The 17,701-nt window shown below is 51.1% G+C and overlaps 1 protein-coding gene across 3 annotated transcripts in view; it reads right to left on the bottom strand.

The window, feature by feature from the left end:
• Positions 1-261: 261 nt before the first annotated feature.
• CHST13 (carbohydrate sulfotransferase 13) overlaps positions 262-17,701 on the bottom strand; it is a 32,051-nt gene continuing 14,611 nt past the window's right edge. For 2 of the 3 annotated variants that reach the window (XM_042799413.1, XM_032994958.2), the window contains exons 2-3: positions 5,090-5,172; positions 262-1,572 (exon numbers count right to left, since the gene is read on the bottom strand). In XM_042799413.1, the coding sequence (XP_042655347.1) occupies positions 727-1,572; positions 5,090-5,172 (929 nt within the window). In that variant the 3' untranslated portion in view covers positions 262-726. Of the gene's footprint in view, positions 1,573-5,089; positions 5,173-6,945; positions 7,047-17,701 lie in introns of those variants that run through there. The other variant, XM_009974396.3, reaches the window with a different exon arrangement.

Raw genomic sequence — 17,701 nt, 5'->3', positions numbered from 1 at the left:
AAAACACTTTGTCTCTATCAGCCCATACCTGCTGCAAACCTGCTCCCCTCTTTCTCTTGGGAGTATTTTGCATCCCAACAGAGAGCACCTGGAAGGAGAGGAACAAAAAAGCCTTCCAGGCTTCGTCAGGCAGAAATACATAGTCACAGTAACACACCACTGCCTGCCCCAGCAATGGGGACGGCACGGGAAGCTGGGAGAGGATGGAGAAGAACAATGTGAAAAGAAAAGGTGGGAGCAACTTTAAGCAAAGGGGAAAACTTACATTAAATTATTGCTTTATTTCTGGTTCTATGCAAATCTCTGACACACTCCACCCTGCCCCCAGGATGTCAAGTCCACCCCAAACAGCCCAGTAAGGAGGAGAAAGACCTGAAGGGATCCTGCCCAAAAAAGGAGTCTTCCCAAGACTTGGATCTACAGAGGAGTCTCTTAGTTAAAAGGAAGTCCTCATCCAAGGTAAGCCATCAGTGTTCACTTCCACCACCACCATCCTCTGTAGATGTTGAAGGGTGGGAAGGGAAGGAAAAGCTCCAGCCCCAGTGTTTTGAGAGGGGTCCTCCCTCCAGACCATGCATGAATGAGGTATCAGGATGTGGAACAGACTATAACAGAGAGGGCATGGGGGAGAAGTCAACCAAGAGATGAGCACAGGGTGGGAGGAGAGGAATTGTGGCAAGATGAGAGTTACCCAGCTCTCTCTCACCTCTCCCCCCAGCCCCTGCTTCATCGGATGCGGAGGTATGAGGGGATGGAGTAATTGAAGAGTAAGTAGTCCATTTTGTATAAATTAAAGAGTCTCCTTTGGTAGAAAGGGCTAATGTCCTGGAAGAACTGGGCCGTCATGTCATCTGTTGTCCTGGTGGTCTTGGATGAAGATGGAAACTTGACGCTCGTGTCGGCCCCAACCAGCTGGAGGATGTAGTTGGCATCTTCAGCCAACGTCTCGTACTTGCCCACCACGTCATAGTGGACAATGCAGGGGTGGCAGAGCGAGTGCACCCGCTCCCAGTGCTCATTGAAGGGCTCCTCCCGCTGCGTCCGTGGATCCAGCAGGTAGTAGACAAACTCCTCAAAGCGCACGTCGTCCCCACGCTCCAGGGCCTTGTCACTGGGCTCCTGCCGGTGCCGCCGGATGATCTTGGTCCCGTAGCGCTTGTGGAAGGCCGTGTTGTAGCTGCGGGTGAACTTGTTGCGGTACGCCGAGACCAGGCGCTCAAAGGGCTCCCGCACAAAGATGAACTTGAGGTAGCTGCGCAGGCGGTGGTTGATCTCGGGGATGCTGTACTCAGAGAGGGTGCGCAGGTTGGATGAGACGTGGGCCTCGTTGGCGGGGATTTCCAGTGGGTCTTGGTACTTGCCTTGCCCCGTCAGGACCATCATCACCCGCTTCCAGTTAGTGCAGGCCACTTTGGGCACGTAGCAGTAGAGCAGCCCGTGTGTATCATCCACTACCAAGTGCCGCAAGTCATCTGGCCGCAGAAGACGCCGTTTGCGGGTGTAACGGTTGCAGATGTTGCTCAACAGCTCCCGTCTCTGCTGATGAACTGCCTGCAGTGACGATTGCTCAAACTGGAGAGGAAAACAAAAGGGATGGTCACTAGCCTGTCCAAGCTGGTTGTGGCCTACACAACATTTGGCCCACAACTGTCCCCATCCCCTCCCCTTTCCTGGGTTTGGCCATCACCCATGTGAGATTTCTGGGGAGCGCGTTGACTTTGAACACAATTTGCTTTGGTCCATTTAATCCTTGGACCTGCTAGGGGCAAAAGACAGAATAAAATGTGATGAGGAGCCAGATGAGAAGTCAGATGGGGCGAGGGAAGAACAGGCAGTGCAGAGAGGTTCACCAACCAAACATTGTTACAGCACCCCCCACACACATTGGGCTAAAGCTTTCCCTTACACAAGTCTGGGGGGGTCATACATGGCCCAACCCTTCCAGGGGCAAGCAGCACAGCCCCCTTGCTGGCGCAGGGCCCCGCACACCTCCCGGCTGCGATGGGGCATTGCTGCGCTGACACCTACACCCGCGGGCTTGCTGCAAACACCACAGCCAAGAGGCAAAAAGGTGGCACACAGGTGTGGGCATGCATGATGGAAACGGCGCTGCCAAGGAGAGGCAAAGGGAGACGGGGGGAGGAAAAACGGTCGTTAAGGCTGACAGTCGAACCCTGGGGAGCTGGAGGTGAGCTGAGGTGGGGTGGGAGGGCCTGATGGAGAGGAGCAAGGTGCTGCTGAAGGTGATGGTGGTGGGGTCCTTCCTAAGGGCTTTGGGTTTGATCTCCTTGGGGATGTTTTCCACACAGGCTAGTCCGATGCCTCAGCTCTGGTCCCAGTCTCCTTTGTCCACAGGGCTGAGGAGTCCACATATGGTCCTTTATCCCATCTGATCCTTGCATCAAGGCCTGGCAGCCGATGCACCAGCTCCCCATGAGCCCAGAGCCCCCTGACCCAGCTGAAATGCTCCCCCCTCCAGATTTGGGGAAGTGACCTTTCCTGTCATGGTTTTCATCAGAAACCCTAAAATGTCATTAAAACATCTGGGGAAGCAAATTATTTCCAGGAACTCAGAAGGGGAAGGTCCCCTCCTCCTCCTGCCCACTCGCTCCCCGTTTTGCTCACGAGGATTGGGAGGTTTCCCACTCAGCCCTGAGGTCATCGCTGGGAGCCTCCTCCTCGCCGTGACCACTAACGGCTCCATCGCCCGTTTGCTAACCTGGGGCAGCTCTGACCCCACTGAGCTGTTGCTCTAATACAACGCAATGACCCTCATGTCACAAGATGACTGTGGCTTCCACTTTGTGGTTGTGAAGACAGTCCCGCTGGCATCACAGGGTGCCACGGCAAATGCCTCTGCAGCCTGCAGAGATGTGGCAACCTCGAGACGAAGGGCAATCGCATGCCACCTCCTTGGTCCCTACAGCCTTGCTGCTGACAGCTGTTATCACTTAGGCATGCCAAAGAACACCCTTTTCCAAGCTTCAGGTGCAGCCTCACCTCTCCTTGGGGGACTGTAAGGGGTTTTGGGAGGCACTAGAGCCTGGGAGAGGCAGCACTGTGGAGATGGGACTTTGTAAAGCTCCTGTCCTCAGTTGGAATCCTGAGACAAACTGCCCATCTCATGACAAGCAGACTCGTCTCCTTCGGAGGGGCACTAATGTGGGCAAAAAGCTCCTCCTGCAAGGGATGAACCATGCTCCGGCCCTTTGGGATCTGACTGCCTTTTTTTTCTGGGTCACCTTAGTGACCACTTTCTCCAGGAACCTTCAGGGGCAGTAACCTAAGACAGGTGCAGGAGAAAGCATCCCATCCCTGCTTCTTCCAAGAAAGAGATGTTAAGGGGAAATGCTCAGACGGAGGAAATGCAGGTCAACAGACTCCTAATTGCAACCAAAGGATGACTTTGGCAGTTGATATATGAAGAGGATATAGCACCTAGGGTGATGATAATCATAGCTGAAGGGGCATTCTTATGTTACACCTCCTTGCGACACAGCCAAACCTTTCAGGAGAAATTTCTTTTGTTTGGAGGCTTCCCATTACCCTTTAGAATCGGAAACCCTTTTTGCACGGGCTTTAAAAAAAAAAAAAAAAAAAAGGCATTTTAATCAAGTGGTATTTTTTTTTCAGGTGTTTTTCCCTGCACTTGCATAATTCAAAACTACTGGACCAAAGAGACAGACAGACAGACACTGTCTGCAGGCATGGCAACAAATAAATGTGACTACTTTTCAACAGCCGCCCACTGGAATAAGTGCATGTCTTGCAGTTATTTCAGAGCAAAATTGCTCCCTTCATTTCCTTCTCTTTAAAAGCTAGAGAAATTAAGTATCACTTTTAAGGAAGTAACACCAGGACATTCCAGCAGTGTTAGGGTTTGCAGCATCGTGGCCAAGGAAGTCCACATTTGCCATTTTTCTCAGAACAAATGTAATCTGGCTGCTTATAGACAAAAAAGCATCAACCTAGACAGTAACACAAAGTGTCATGTATGGAAAGGAGCTCTGGCTCCGGCAGCAGCGGGCACTGCCGAGGGGCAGGGGGGAGGCAGTGGGGATGGCAGCCGGCTGCAGGGACCACCAGCGTTGCCCTCTGCTTCTTGGGGAGCTGCAGAAGATGACTGCCCCATGGATGTGGGGAGATGCAGGGCATGTTCGGAGGCTGGGACATGTGGCCATGGCCCAGCCTGTTGTACCGGTTGGGGGGTGGTTTCCCACAGGACTTCCTGCTGGGAAGTTGTGGGCGAGGATCCCTCTGCAAAGACAAGTCTGGCTACATGGGTGGGCGAAAACTGCCCGCCCATGGGGGAAACACAGCAGAAGGAAACAACACGGCTTTCGCAGCTTCAGCCACAAACCCCCCAAGCTCCCGTGCAGCTGTGAAGGGCAAGCGGGCCACCCTCCCTGATGCCAGGTCACTGACGCTGGTTGGGCTGCACGGCTGGTGAGGGCGAGTGCTCCCTGCCTCAGGCAGCAACCGTGGCTTGTCCTGCTGCAGACCCTTACACAGGCAGGGACCCACTAAGCCCACTTGGAGGGGAGAGTTTCCCAGTGCCTGGATGTCCCTTTTTCAGCAGGTATAGCTGGCACAGCTCAGTGACAGAGAGAACTGACACGTCCCAGAATTACAAACCTCTCATGGCTGGGTCCCAATTTACATATGTATATATATGCATATACATACATGTGTGTGTATATATATAGCACCCAACATAGAAGCATCTATCAATTATTAGCTCAGAAAGTGCACAATGATGCTCTTGCCCTGCTATGATGGCTCACAGTTGGCTTTCAAACACTCAGATGCTGGAATCTCCTGGGTGTGCCCAGCCATGGCTCAGCCCACCAGTAACAAAGCTGTTGGCTCAAGTACCAGCGAGGGCCATAAGCAGGTTTTTTTATCAACAATTACTGCCCAAAGCAGCGTGGTCTTTTCTTCTGGACACAGCCAGAGATTCAGGCAAGGGGACCTTGAGGGTGGTTGGGGACAGCACTTTGCCCTGCAGACTGGGGGGGTGAAAGAAAGGCTCAACCCCCAGCACCTCACTCTTTTTTCACATCCCCATCTCCCTCCCCCGGCCCCTTACCTGGTCACTCTCATACAGGGCCTGGAGCGGGCTGCGTCCAGCCTTCCCCTGCCAGGTGGATCTCATAACCCCATCTTCTGCAGCTGGAAAAGGAGTGAGAAAAGTCAGAGGGGCTAGGAGGGGCTGCTTCCCTCATCCTCTCTGGGGATGCCCAAGTTGGGATGAAGCAACATCCCCCAAGAAGAGACAGATCCCCTTGGCTCTGGGAGAAGGTGCTTAAGCAATGCTTGTCCCTCCCTCTTTTTTTTTTAACAAAACCTGCAGTTAGGGTTCAAAAGGTCCAGACCTAACCTTTACACAAATAAAAGACAGTAAATAAAGAGAACGGCTTGTTAAAATGTCAAGAGCAAGTGGGAACAGTTCGATGCCTGTGCTTTTGGGAAATGCCACTGCATGCAGGCTGCACTGGTGAGGGAATGACCCAGGAGGTGACAGGACCCCGACCAGCATCACTGCAGACCCCTCAGGGGTGAGACAGAATCTGTTCTTGGCAGAGATAAGGGGCAGATCCAACACTGGCAGCTCTGTGCTGAGCTCCCACAGGCTCAGAGTTTGCACTTCTGGGCCCAGAGACACTGTCATTAATAGACAAATTGGCCAGATGCTTCATCTGACTGATAAGTTGTTTTAAGTTCTTATTTGCTTTTTTTTTTTTTTCCTTCCCTTCTAGACCAGCAACATCTTCTCAAGTGTTTCAAGCTGAAGACAGCGGACTCACACAAGCAGTCCTCACCCCCTCCCTGCCACACAGATCAGCTGGTTTGATTTCGGAGGTCTGTTTGCAGCGGCCATGGATCTGACCAGCCACGAACGCGGTGCCCAACACCCTGCTGGTGACAGATGCTCAAGCTGTCACGCTCATAAATTACGTAGGCATGCAACCACCTTCCAGGCTACGAAGCATCCGCTTCAGCTGCCGTCCTTCAGCCCCAGGGACCTGTTTCCAGCACAGCATGGGCAGACCTACATGGCCTGGCTATCCCAAACCTAATGCACAGAGCCAGCCACGACAGGGGCGCTGGCTCTCGCTTGCAGTAACACCTCCAAGCAGCTTTCCCACCTCTCACCCACCCTCTGCTTCTTGTATCTGACCATCTCCTTTGGCAGAGGACGCCATGACAGTTTTCATATGAGAAGAAGGTTTCTAACCATGGCGGTTGTGCAGCCTTGGAGTTGGCTTCCACAGAAGAAATCACACTGGTTTAAAATGGAAGATTACGTTTTTTCTGAAGGGGATGATAGGACACATTGTTTGGGAGATCGTGGCTTGGGACGTTCTTCCCGTCCTCCAAGTTCTTGCTCCTACAGGGACTTTCTGAAATCTCAAAGGGATGTATGTGGTGGAGGGAAAAGCACCTCTCACAAACCATTTCTGGCAACATGAAGGTTTCTAACCCAGAGGCTTTTTGCATGACAACTTGGGGCTCTGGATCTTTTCGTTCACTGACCATCACCAAACAGAAACAAATTAGTTATACAAGGCCCAGATGGCACCTTTTTAACCAAAATAACCAGAAGGAAAAAATCCAAATTCCATCTTCATTTTCATGTGCTTATATTTTTGCTTAAATGAAAACTGCTCCAAAGCACAAAGTCACCAGGGTCTAGGCTAAGCATTATTCATTCCTGGAGCTGTAATTAGGGGGAAATGACTGCCTGACCTCACAAGATTTCATCAGCAGTGCATGTACGCCTGCGCATTCATGGGAAATGACACTTCCTGCAGCACTGGGTTGATCGAGATGTGACTCGGTGAGAAGGGACAGTTTCTTCCTCAATCCCCCTGTATCAGTTACCCCACAGGAGGGTGAAAAGGCATCTGTGCTAATGAGAGATAAGTGGAAGTTCCAACGTACACAGTACTGGGCTGAGATGCTTGTCCCAGAGGAGACCCGTTTCACATTTCCAAGCTCAGCCCTCTGCAGATGACAGGGAATGAGATTGACCTTGAAAAGTCAACTCATTGCAGCTCGAATCTGCAAGCAGAGAACATTAAACTTGAGTCCCTTTCCTGGCCAGGGCTGATAAACTCCTGTGTGATTTAAGAGCATGACCCCACCGTGGGCTGTCTGCAAGCGCCTTACCCCACAGCAGACACTTGTACTATATTTAGTAAAAGCAACGTGGAGGCGTTTGTTTTCGAGATTAACACATGAATCAACCAGAACCTTTCTTACGAGGGACATAAGCAAATCACAGGTGGTTCAGGCTGACCTGAAGCCACTAGAAATGCAGCTGCTAGAAATGCAAATGTTGGTGCTGCGCAAGGGTGCGTGGAAACGCCATCCCGGGGAAAGGCTTTTGCGCCTGGTGCAGGGTCAGGTTAGGGCCCAGGAGGAGCAGGCTGGCTCAGCTGGAGGCTTTTTAGGGTGAACAAAAAGCAAATCTGCTGTAAAGCAGGGAGAGAGCAAAGGTTGGACAGGTCGGATCTGTGCTCTGACCGCTCTGGGCTGCACCCTTCAGTGCCGCTGGGGCAGGAGAACAAGCCTGGCCAGGGACTGCTGCACCTCGCATGACTCACGCCAACAGCCCCAGCAGAAATGTTGCAAAATGAATCTCCTTCAGCCTTTTCCCAGTGCAAGATCTGGCAGAGAACAAGGCATCTTCTCTGCATAGCAGCTAACCCCCTAGGATCCCTGCTGTGCTTATGCTGTACGGGGTTCCAGAAAAAAAAGGGGAAGAGAAAAAAAAAAAAAAAAAAAGGAAAAAAAGCTGCCAGGCTGCTCCCGTGCGGCTGGAGGAGCCTGGGAGCGCTGAGCTGGCAGGGGGAAGCTGCCAGCGCTCCCCACTCACTGCATCTTGACAGCTTCTGCTCTCCAAAGTGATGACACCATCCTCTGCCGGGGTGCTCGCCAAACCTTTCAGAGCAAACGTCTGGCCCAACGGCAGGCTTTCGCAAGGCTCCAACCGCAAGAAGTCGCCCCCCTCAGAAACCGTCTGCTCGTGCTACACACTGCATCCCAAGGAGAAAAGCAAACGGGCTCCTGGTTGGGCTGTGAGGATGACTTTTGAAGAGAGTGGCAAACCCTGCAGCAGAGGGGGAGATGCAGTAGCTGCAACCGTGCGCAGGCGGAGGGCAGCAGCCCATCTGTGTGCCCCGTGGGACCATAACGCCCATCCTCGGCAGGGCTGGGGGCAATGTGTGCTCAAACGGAGACAAGTCAGGGCTGCCTGTGCCCAAAGCATCCCCAAAACATCGGGGATTGCCCAGTGGAGCAACACGGGCCGTCACAGTGGTCCTCAAGCTAGGGCTGCTGCGACTTGCCTGAGTCAGTGAGAGGCTGTAGGCAGTGATTTAATAGAGTCCAGCCCCTCTAAGACCAGGCTTTGTCACCTAACACAGCTCTGCCCCATGACCCCAGGCTATGGCCATCCCCTGTTCACTAACCCTCAGCCCCAGCACCTGCAAGATCTCTGCTGATGTACTCCTCTCCCAGTCCTCACCTACATCACCAGACCCTGGGTCCTCTTGTGCAGCCCTAGGTACACAGCTCAGTCCTAATTTGAACACAAACCCCCTCTTCCCCAGCTGCTTCATCCCAGCCACCTCATCAGGCAATCCCAGAGTGTGCTCCCATCCTGTCCTCACCTTCACCACCCACCCCACGCAGGCAATGGCCCACCTGAGGAAGGCTGAGCTCAAGGGACTCCACAAGCTGGCTGAACTGCACAGCTGAAGAGGAAACCAAACATGGAGGGGGAGCTGGGGAAAGGTTCGATTCCTGATCTGTGCCTGTTTCTTCTATTAGATCTGGGATACAGCCTGAAGGAGGAGGGAGGAAAGGGACAGATGGGCAACAGCATTTACACATCCCTCTTCTAACTGTTCATGCTGAGAGCGAGTCCATCACCCCATCCCCATCCCTGGGATGCTCCTGGGACTCCAAGAGGTTTGGGAAGGCCAAGGAATACTGAAATATGTGACAGTGTTGAGGAGGGAGTATCATCAGAGTAAATTAATGGTTCATGCTGCATTTTGGCACCGTGGCCCTGAGTACAGCAGGATCTTCCATCATAAGGCAATTGCCAAGATCTTTGCATCCTGCCTTTCCTACTGACTTTATAGCTTGTTCCCGAGGCTCCCAGATTCCACCACATACAGTGGTAATATTTGGAAATTTAGCATTGCCACAATTGCATCCGAAAGCAGAGATGTCACTTCACCAAGGTATATCAAGTTTCTAAAGGGGAGAAAACATCAACCCTAGCCAACTGCTGGATCACCATTTGTATAACAAGTATCAAGACAGTGTATATCCGTAATCCAAAAAGTTTTTCACTGAGACAGGCAGAAGGAAATAGCTCATTTGTCATTTACATCTTCAAAGGATGAGGCAAGGGAATTGGAGTGATGCAGAGCAAGAGACAGAAAACCCCGTGCCATGGCAGTAACACAGACCAGAAATCACTGAATGAGATGAGCCTGTAAGGCAGCTCAGGCACATTTTGGAGTCTCCTGTGCTACAAGTGCTTTCAGTCTTTCTTTCAGAGCTTAAAAAGGCAACATGCTCCCTCCCTCCTTTCCCTCTACAGCCCAGATTTTAGTTCTGTCCCATCAAAACCAAAGCTAATCTCTCGCAGTGCTGTGACATCAATACCGCAGCAGGATCTGGGGTTTCAATGACTTGCCAACTCTCTTTGGAAAAGGGAATAGATTTTAAAGCTGTGAATATTTAGGTGTACTAGCTGATTACAAAGACAGCCAGACATGTGAGAGGTGAGGGAAAGACTGGATCATGCCCATTCCAGACTTCTGGAAGCAACAGCTTCCAAGAATTTGTTGGTTTGGCTGTAGATACTCTTAATTACAGAGGGAGGATCTCAGCAACCACAACAGCAAATCCAGCGCCTGAATTGAAGAGTCTGGCTAGGAGACAGGATTCAGGCAGCAACAAGCCTGCTAGGCTGACATCAGCATTACCAAGGCTATATAAAACAGTCTGAAGGAAAGAAAACAATTAAAAGATGTGGGTGCAACTGGATAGGAGAATAAAATCAACATGGCATTTACTAAGCGCAACTTATACCCACACAACCTCATCTGTGAATAAAATAAGCCGTTTCTATAGATCAAGCACATGTGGTAGATCTTCACCCAGATATACATAACGCATGAGATACAACATACCACAGGAAATAAGTACTTCAATTAGAGAAGATGAAGTTTAAGAGGTGAACTGTAAGGGACACGACAAACTGGAAAGCAGGCAGCATTTAAATGGCAAATGCTGGTCAGATGGCAGATTTCTAGAAAAATATCTCCAAGATTGGCTTTGGGATTGCTAATTCATGAATGAGTTGACATAAAACCAGAAAGATACTGATGACAGACAAAGCATTGAGAAAGGCTGCCATGGCAGGGGGAGACAGCAAACAGGGAAACTAAAGCTTCGTCCTGGACCAGGGGAGTGGAAATTCGACAGAATTTAATTCACAGTGTTGGAATTCAGCAGTTTCTGCTACTTTGCTGCTGGAAGTGCCAGGAGGTCCCAGATGCATTAGTTCTGGGCTATCAGCTGCTAGTGTGACAGTCATAAAAAAGGCAAATGAAGTCCTGAAACATCAGGTGAGGTATTTGCCATAGCAGCAAAAAAAGCATGAATACCATTATCTATAGCATTGGTGACCCTCACCAGCAGCACTGACAGCTCTGCTCTCCTGGGCCCAAGGCAGATCCAAAGCTGCTGAGAAGGGCTGTGAGGTGACTTGGCGATCCCAAGACTTGCTGTCCCATGGGAGGTTGCAAGGGCTGGACGTGTGTATGAGCTGAGCTGGGATGTGATTGTTCCCTGGAAATATGCAAGCAGATTGGGACAGGAGTTGTTTTGCATGCAGGACACCTTCATGGCTCAGGTGACAGATAGAAAGAGGTTTGGAAACCCCAGATCAGCAGAGTCTGGCCAAGATGCAGCAAGAGGAATCCTAAATCCTTTTAGGCTGGAGGATGGAGCTTTCAAGCATTTTCCAGGCTGGACCCTGGGGCCACGAGAAGACAAAAGCTCCACCTGTAGTCTCCAATACACAACACTAGGGAGGGTTAAAATCCAGAGATTTAGTGGTCTCCAGCCAAAGGAAGTGACGAGGCAGCACAGATGCTTGCACATGAGTATGAACCCCAGAGGCCCCAAGGAGCTAATCCTGACCCCACCACTGTCTCCCCACTGCTGTCTCATAGCCCCAGCTTCGCTTCCTGTTGTGTCTGTGCAAAACCCAAAAAAAGAGAAAAAATAACTGTGGTGCCTGGCCACCCAAAATGATCAGTCTGAGTGTTAATTACAGCCCATGACTCCCAGTGGGTGAGTGGGATAGATGCTTGTACTGTAGGAAGACCCAGGTCTCAGGGCAGCCCCTCTTGGAAGGGGATGCTCTTTCTCAGACCAAAAAAAAGCAACTCTGAACTTGGTGGATGTGGGGTGTGATGGATTCACGTTTGTGATGGATTCTGGATCTGAACATAAGAAAAGGTTATCAGTGACACAAATTGACTGCCTGGCACACACGGCATGTGTGCAGCTGAACCACGTTTGTAGGAGAAAGAAGAGTTTACAGTGGGAAACAAGTAAGAATAATATTACCCTGTTTTATCAAAAGGGGAAACACCCAGAGGTCTGTGGCATAAAGGGATCAGCACTTGCTTTAAGTCAGTCACTGGAAGAGCCAGAAATGAGGACTTGGGTCTCTCTCTGGGCAGAGCAGTGAGCCTCTCCAGGCTTTGCTGAGGCCCCTCCAGCACCTGTCATGGGCGATGAGTGCGTGCTTCAGTCGGAGCCGTGATGGCTCACTCGTCCCTGACTGTGGAAACACAGCCCCGCTTCGTGAAGACAGGCTCCTTGCTATTAAAACAACTGCACCCAAGAGACACAGAGAAGAATCCTGCCATCTAATTTAAGAGATGATATTGAAACTGCGTTATTCAAAGCCAAACCCTAGCTGCAGCCACTAGCTGCTGAATCTGTCCAATTTTCGATTTTAACATCCAAGAGGGGAAAAAAAAAAAAAAAAAAAAGAGAGAAAAAGAAAATAGAGCTTGACAGCATGAGTGATAGATCCAGACAGCTCCTGCAGTCTGAGCTCAGTTTTCCCTCCTGGTCTGATAGCAAAGCCTGGGACATACGGCCTGGCTGGAGGCTGGATACTTCAACTGTGTGACGATGGTCCAGGGCACGGAGGCCAAGAAATCACACATGGAAGCAACAGTTGAACCCTTGGACCGTGACCAGTGGTCCACGTGAAGGGCAGCCCTGCTTGGAAGGATCAGAACTATTGGGTCGAACAGTGCTGGTCTCAAGGAAACAGTTTAATTCTAGGAAGCTCTGGCTTTTATGCTTGGGCTTGTGCTGGTGGAGATCACATTTGCTTCATTTCCATCTAAGCACAGGGGCTGACTGTAGGTTTGGGTTTTTTTAAAGATAGATACTTTTATAAACAAGGGTGATGTGGGAACCCAAACAGCAAAAATCTCACAGCAAACTCCAGACCTACTGACTTAATGCTGCTGCAGGTAGTGACCTCTCTTCGATGGAGAAGATGACCAAATAAGCAAGCGTTTGCTTTCCTGCATGCTGCATTCAGCTATGAAAAAGTGTGGAAATTCTGGCGACCATGCATCTTTAGAGCTAAGAGAGCACCTCTGGGAATTAAAACCAAACCCCATTCCTGTTTTTATCCTTATTGGAAGGGTTTGATTTGGGAATGCAAATTTTTGGCTGCAGCAAAGAGGCAATCCAATCCAATCCACTTAGATTCCTGTGACTGATCATTTTTACTGCATCTAAATAGCCAGGGATATAGACAATAGAAGCTGAATTAAAATGCTAGAGAAGAAAGGAAATCTAAAAAAGCCACATGCTTGATTTGCTTGAACGCATCCCTCAGCTTTGTGAATTCAGACACAACCACCTCCGCTGGGAAGCTGCACGCGTGATGAGAAGCAGGAGGTGTAACCGCCTGGGCTTCATCCAGGCGTTTGCACCCAGAACCAGCTCAGCAGCTCACTGGATTGCCCTGAAAAACTCAAGTCTGCTTGAGCACCTTCTTTGCCAAGGCTGAAGATCCCCCCGCGTGCAGTGGTGATGTGGGGCGCAGAGAGGGGGGAACACGGCTGCTGTGCGACGCCACGTGAAGAGGGGGTGACCACAAGGCCCGGGCGCAGCCAGATGTGCTCTCTAGCACGGCCCGGCAGTGCCTCACCGTCTGCTCAGCTGGCATCGCCTGCTTGATCTGCAGTTCTCCAGTGCAGCCCCAACCACTGCCTTTCTGGGCATGCAGGGAGTCAGCAAGACACATACAGGGGATACACAAAACATTTTGGACTTGCCTGGCAGTCTCCAGACCTCTGCTGAGGGCCTGTGAGAGCCACCGTGGCTGGGAGGATTTGGCAGGAGCTCTCTCAGGTAGCAGAAAAGTTTTTCCTTACATCTCCAGTGCTGATATTTGTCCCCTAGACAGCTGATGGGTATCTCTGCACTTCGTTTACATTCGTGTGGTAGGAAATTGTGCCCCTCGAGCATGCTCAGAGGTAGCAGGCAGCATCCGTGCCCCATTCTGGCAGGTACACTTGGCAGCAGAGCACATACGGGACTAAGCGTTTTGGGGAGACAGAGCATTTCAAGTTGAACAGCAATATTCAGACAGGCACAAGCAATGGCAAAAAGTAACCAGCCCTATGGCAAACAACCAGAAGAGATTTTTCCCTGATCTTTTCCCCAGGCCTCTCCCTTGCACAGCACTGCTCTCGGAGCAGCTGCATTAAAGAGAAGGGGAGAGCTCAGATATCAACCTGTGATAGCCCCCACCTTGCACAGCTCCCATGTGGTGGCTAACAGATCTCTCTGGATCTGTTAACACTGTATTTGACCTCTTTTGTTCATCCTGGGGCTGTGTCAGCAAGTAGTGAGCAGGAGGAGTGATGGAGGGGAGCTGGCATCAACTCGCAAAACTCTCTAACTAATATTTACAACACAAACACACATTTCTTGTTCCAGACCAACATCCTCCATACTTCAGGAAATGCCCCTGTGGCCCTGCCCATCTTTGTTTCTCTTTACATGGTGTTTTTTTTCCCCAGTTATAGCTTGTTCAGCCTGTTCTGCCTCATGACAGTGTCCTCTTGCAGAGGCCCAGAACAGAAACAGGTGATTATTCGTTCCCATCAGCACGTGAGCAGCAAGCGACTCCCCTGTGCAGGAGGTTAGGTGGACATGGACAACAGATTGTCACCTAACACAGCCCCATGCAGTGTGGTTGCAGGCAGACCCACCACTGTCCGCCTCTGGTATTTCCCGTGATGATGAACAAGCCAGCAATATATAACACAGACTATTCCTGACAGCCTGCCCTCTGCTCTGCAGGCCAAGCCTCGGTAAAGGCTGGCTGGCTCTGCATTTCTCTCTGCTGAGGTAGAGGCGGCACAGAGTCTGAGACGCCTGTCTCAACTCACTCATTAGGGAAAGGGAATAATCCTCCGTTCTCCATCAGACCTCCCCCTGCCAGCTCCCCTCCCATTGCCTGCAGCACAGTGACAACCCGAAGCATGCTGGGGAGCAGCAGGACCTTCCCCTCACTTGCTCCAGAGCATTTTCAGCCATTACAGCAGAGCCAAGAGGCAGGATGCCACTGAGCTGACTAGCTAGGGATGGCTGAAAGAACTGCACAAGGTGCCCGTGCATCCGCACCAGGACCCAACTAATGCCCCGATCCTGTACACCTCTCCCTGGAGGGACAAGCAATGGGAACATTAGGAACAAGACCTCCAAGGAGCCCAAGGTCTGTAGCTGGTTGTACCCGTGCAAGGGTCCTGGAGCAAGTCCTTCCCAGATAACCTAGCCAGGCTAACGCAGCATATCAGAAATGCAGCACTACTGTCATCGTGATCCTGCTTCCTTGAGCAGGTCTGCAGGCAGGCACATCCCCGTCCCCTGCAAAAGCTCCATGCGATTTAATGGCATCCCTCTGTGTCACCAGCTGAGCCACAACCCTCAGGCATTGGCATGGGACCTTGAAGCTCAACTTTTGAAACCACTGCTCAAGTGTCTTCTCTCACCAGCACTGCATCCTAACTCTCAGGCTCAGAAACTGCCTCCAGGTAGCTTGGTTTTGGGCCATACAACTCTGTTTTCAAGCACAGCCACAACCATGGATGTTGTCAGCCCGGTTATGCCCCACAGCAAAGCCCCATCTCCAGCCAGGCACCATCTCTCACAAGGAGCATCACAGCAGTCTGGCAGCTGTCACTGGTGTCACACCCCCCCAGGAGCACAGACAACCAAAATATGTCTGTTCTCGCAGGGATAGTGAGTAAAACACACTCATGAGTCCAAAGCTCATCTGCCTGTCCATTAGATGGCTTTAAAAAGGTTATTTATTTTTTCTTACCATTACAAGACAGCCGCTATGAGTTTGTATAAGGTACTTCCCCAATGGCACCCACACGACACACTGGGCTGGAAAACATGTGCCTGCTCACTTTGAGGCTGAGCAACAGGTCATTGGAAGTTTTAGCTCGGGTGGTGCAACACATCCTTGTTTAGAGGTCCTGCTGAATCAGTCAAGTACAGGATCGTGCCCAGAGACACTCTGGTACCAGCAGCCCAGCCTGCCAGGACTGCTCCCCGTGGAAGGCAGAATGCTCTGGCCAGCGGTTCATGTGGTCCTGACTTAATGCTGTTTCATTCAGCAGAAATTAAACCAACCGAGTGACTTGAACTTGTCTGGATCAGACAGAACCGAGTCCCAGCAGCACTGGGATGTTTGAAAGCTTAGCTCAGGCTTTTTCCCCACTGCTACATATTTTCTATTATCCTCCCTAGCCCTTTTGAAACAGCCAAACCAAATAATTAAAGCCCCCCGCCTCCACTCACCTCCCAGCACTTAGAAATTGCAGAGGGCTAAACAGAGTTGTATTGCAAGGAGGTTACCCACAAAGCTAAGGGAAAAACCACAAATAAAAGCAGCTCGGAGGCAAACCTGAGCAGGGCAAGACAGGACGCGCACATGAGGAGGTCTACACAGAGAATAGCTCATGAACAACAGGCACAATGAGCTGCAGGAGCCAAAGACAAATCTTCTCTCCCATCAGCGCAGGCAGATGAACCCGCACCCATCTGCATATGGGAGAAGGTGGTTTTGCAGCACCACAGGCACCAGGGTCACCCAGAAATGGTGTTATAGGCATCATGATAAAGTAACATTTCAGGGCAATATGAGGGAGAGGTGCAGAACAGGGATGAAGGCTGCACAACGGTCCACCCCCTTCCCCCTTCTCCAGTACTTGGCTAAAACACATCCCGTTCCTTTGGAGCTGTTGGAGGGGTCCTACCAGTCCCTAGCACACAAACCTTCCTCTCCTGGAAATCTGCCCCTTTTCCCCAAATGACTCTTGGCTTTCTGGGAAGCTACTTAATCATAGAATCACAGAATAGTTCGCATTGGAAGGGACTTCACAGATCATCTAGTTCCACCCCCTGCCATGGGCAGGGACACCTTCCACCAGACCAGGTTGCTCCCAGCCCTGTCCAACCTGGCCTGGAACCCTTCCAGGGAGGGGGCAGCCACAGCTGCTCTGGGCACCCTGTGCCAGTGCCTCACCACCCTCACAGGAAAGAATTTCTTCCTTCTATCTAATCTAAATCTGCCCTCTTTCGGTTTAAAACCATTACCCCTCATCCTATCCCTACACCCCCTGATAAAGAATCCCTCCCCATCTTCCCTGTAGCCCCCTTTAAGTACTGGAAGGCCACTATAAGGTCTCCCTGGAACATTCTCTTCTCCAGGCTCAACAACCCCAACTCTCTCAGCCTGTCCTCACAGGGGAGGTGCTCCAGCCCCTGATCATCTTTGTGGCCTCCTCTGGACCTGCTCAAGCAGGACCATGTCCTTCTTATGTCTGGGTCCCAGAGTACTCCAGGTGGGGTCTCACAAGAGCCAACTCTAAGCAGCCAAATGGCTCTTAAAGACTGATGGGGGACCCCATCCTCAACACCCATTTTCAGCCCATGTCTCTGCTGATGAAGCATCCTCAGTAACTCCTTCCCAGCCATGTTCCTCAGAAGAGGTACCATGGGCAGTGACCCGAGGCGACCTCTCACTTCTGAGGAGGCCCAGCTGTACAAACCTCTCAGACAAGAGGGAAAGGAATGTTTTCCAACCTTCACTAAATGCACATGCTCCACAGCTACTGTCCCCTGGGACAAACCCTTCTGCAGCATTTCCATTCCCAAACCACACAGTTCCTACAAATACAGGGATCTGAAGGTATTGGGGATCCCCCAAAGGCACCACTACAAGGTGTGCATAGGCAAGATGTCCAGGATGAATTCCTCAGGGAAGGAGATGAAAGGAGGTGTCCCCCCCTCAAAATAATACCCTTGTTTGCAGCAATCACCACCTTGCGGCTTCTCCAGAGTCCCAGGGCTGTGTGGCACAAGGGGATGGTAACAGCAGCCAGTGTCCCTGGCACTACCGACCATCTCCCTCTAGCCAAGAAACACACTCTAAAGAGGGGACAATGAGTCACTGTTTTACATGGGATAATTTGATGCACCGCACCGCCTTTAACAGGAAAAATCATTCACTCGTCTTGGGATGTGCCAGTCTGGCTGGAAGGCAGTGGTC

This window comes from Tyto alba, unplaced genomic scaffold, assembly GCF_018691265.1.
Source record: "Tyto alba isolate M040663 unplaced genomic scaffold, T.alba_DEE_v4.0 Super-Scaffold_3, whole genome shotgun sequence".
Lineage (NCBI taxonomy): Eukaryota > Metazoa > Chordata > Aves > Strigiformes > Tytonidae > Tyto > Tyto alba.
Note: the sequence above shows the minus strand (reverse complement) of the source record. Positions and strands in the feature narration are given on the sequence as shown.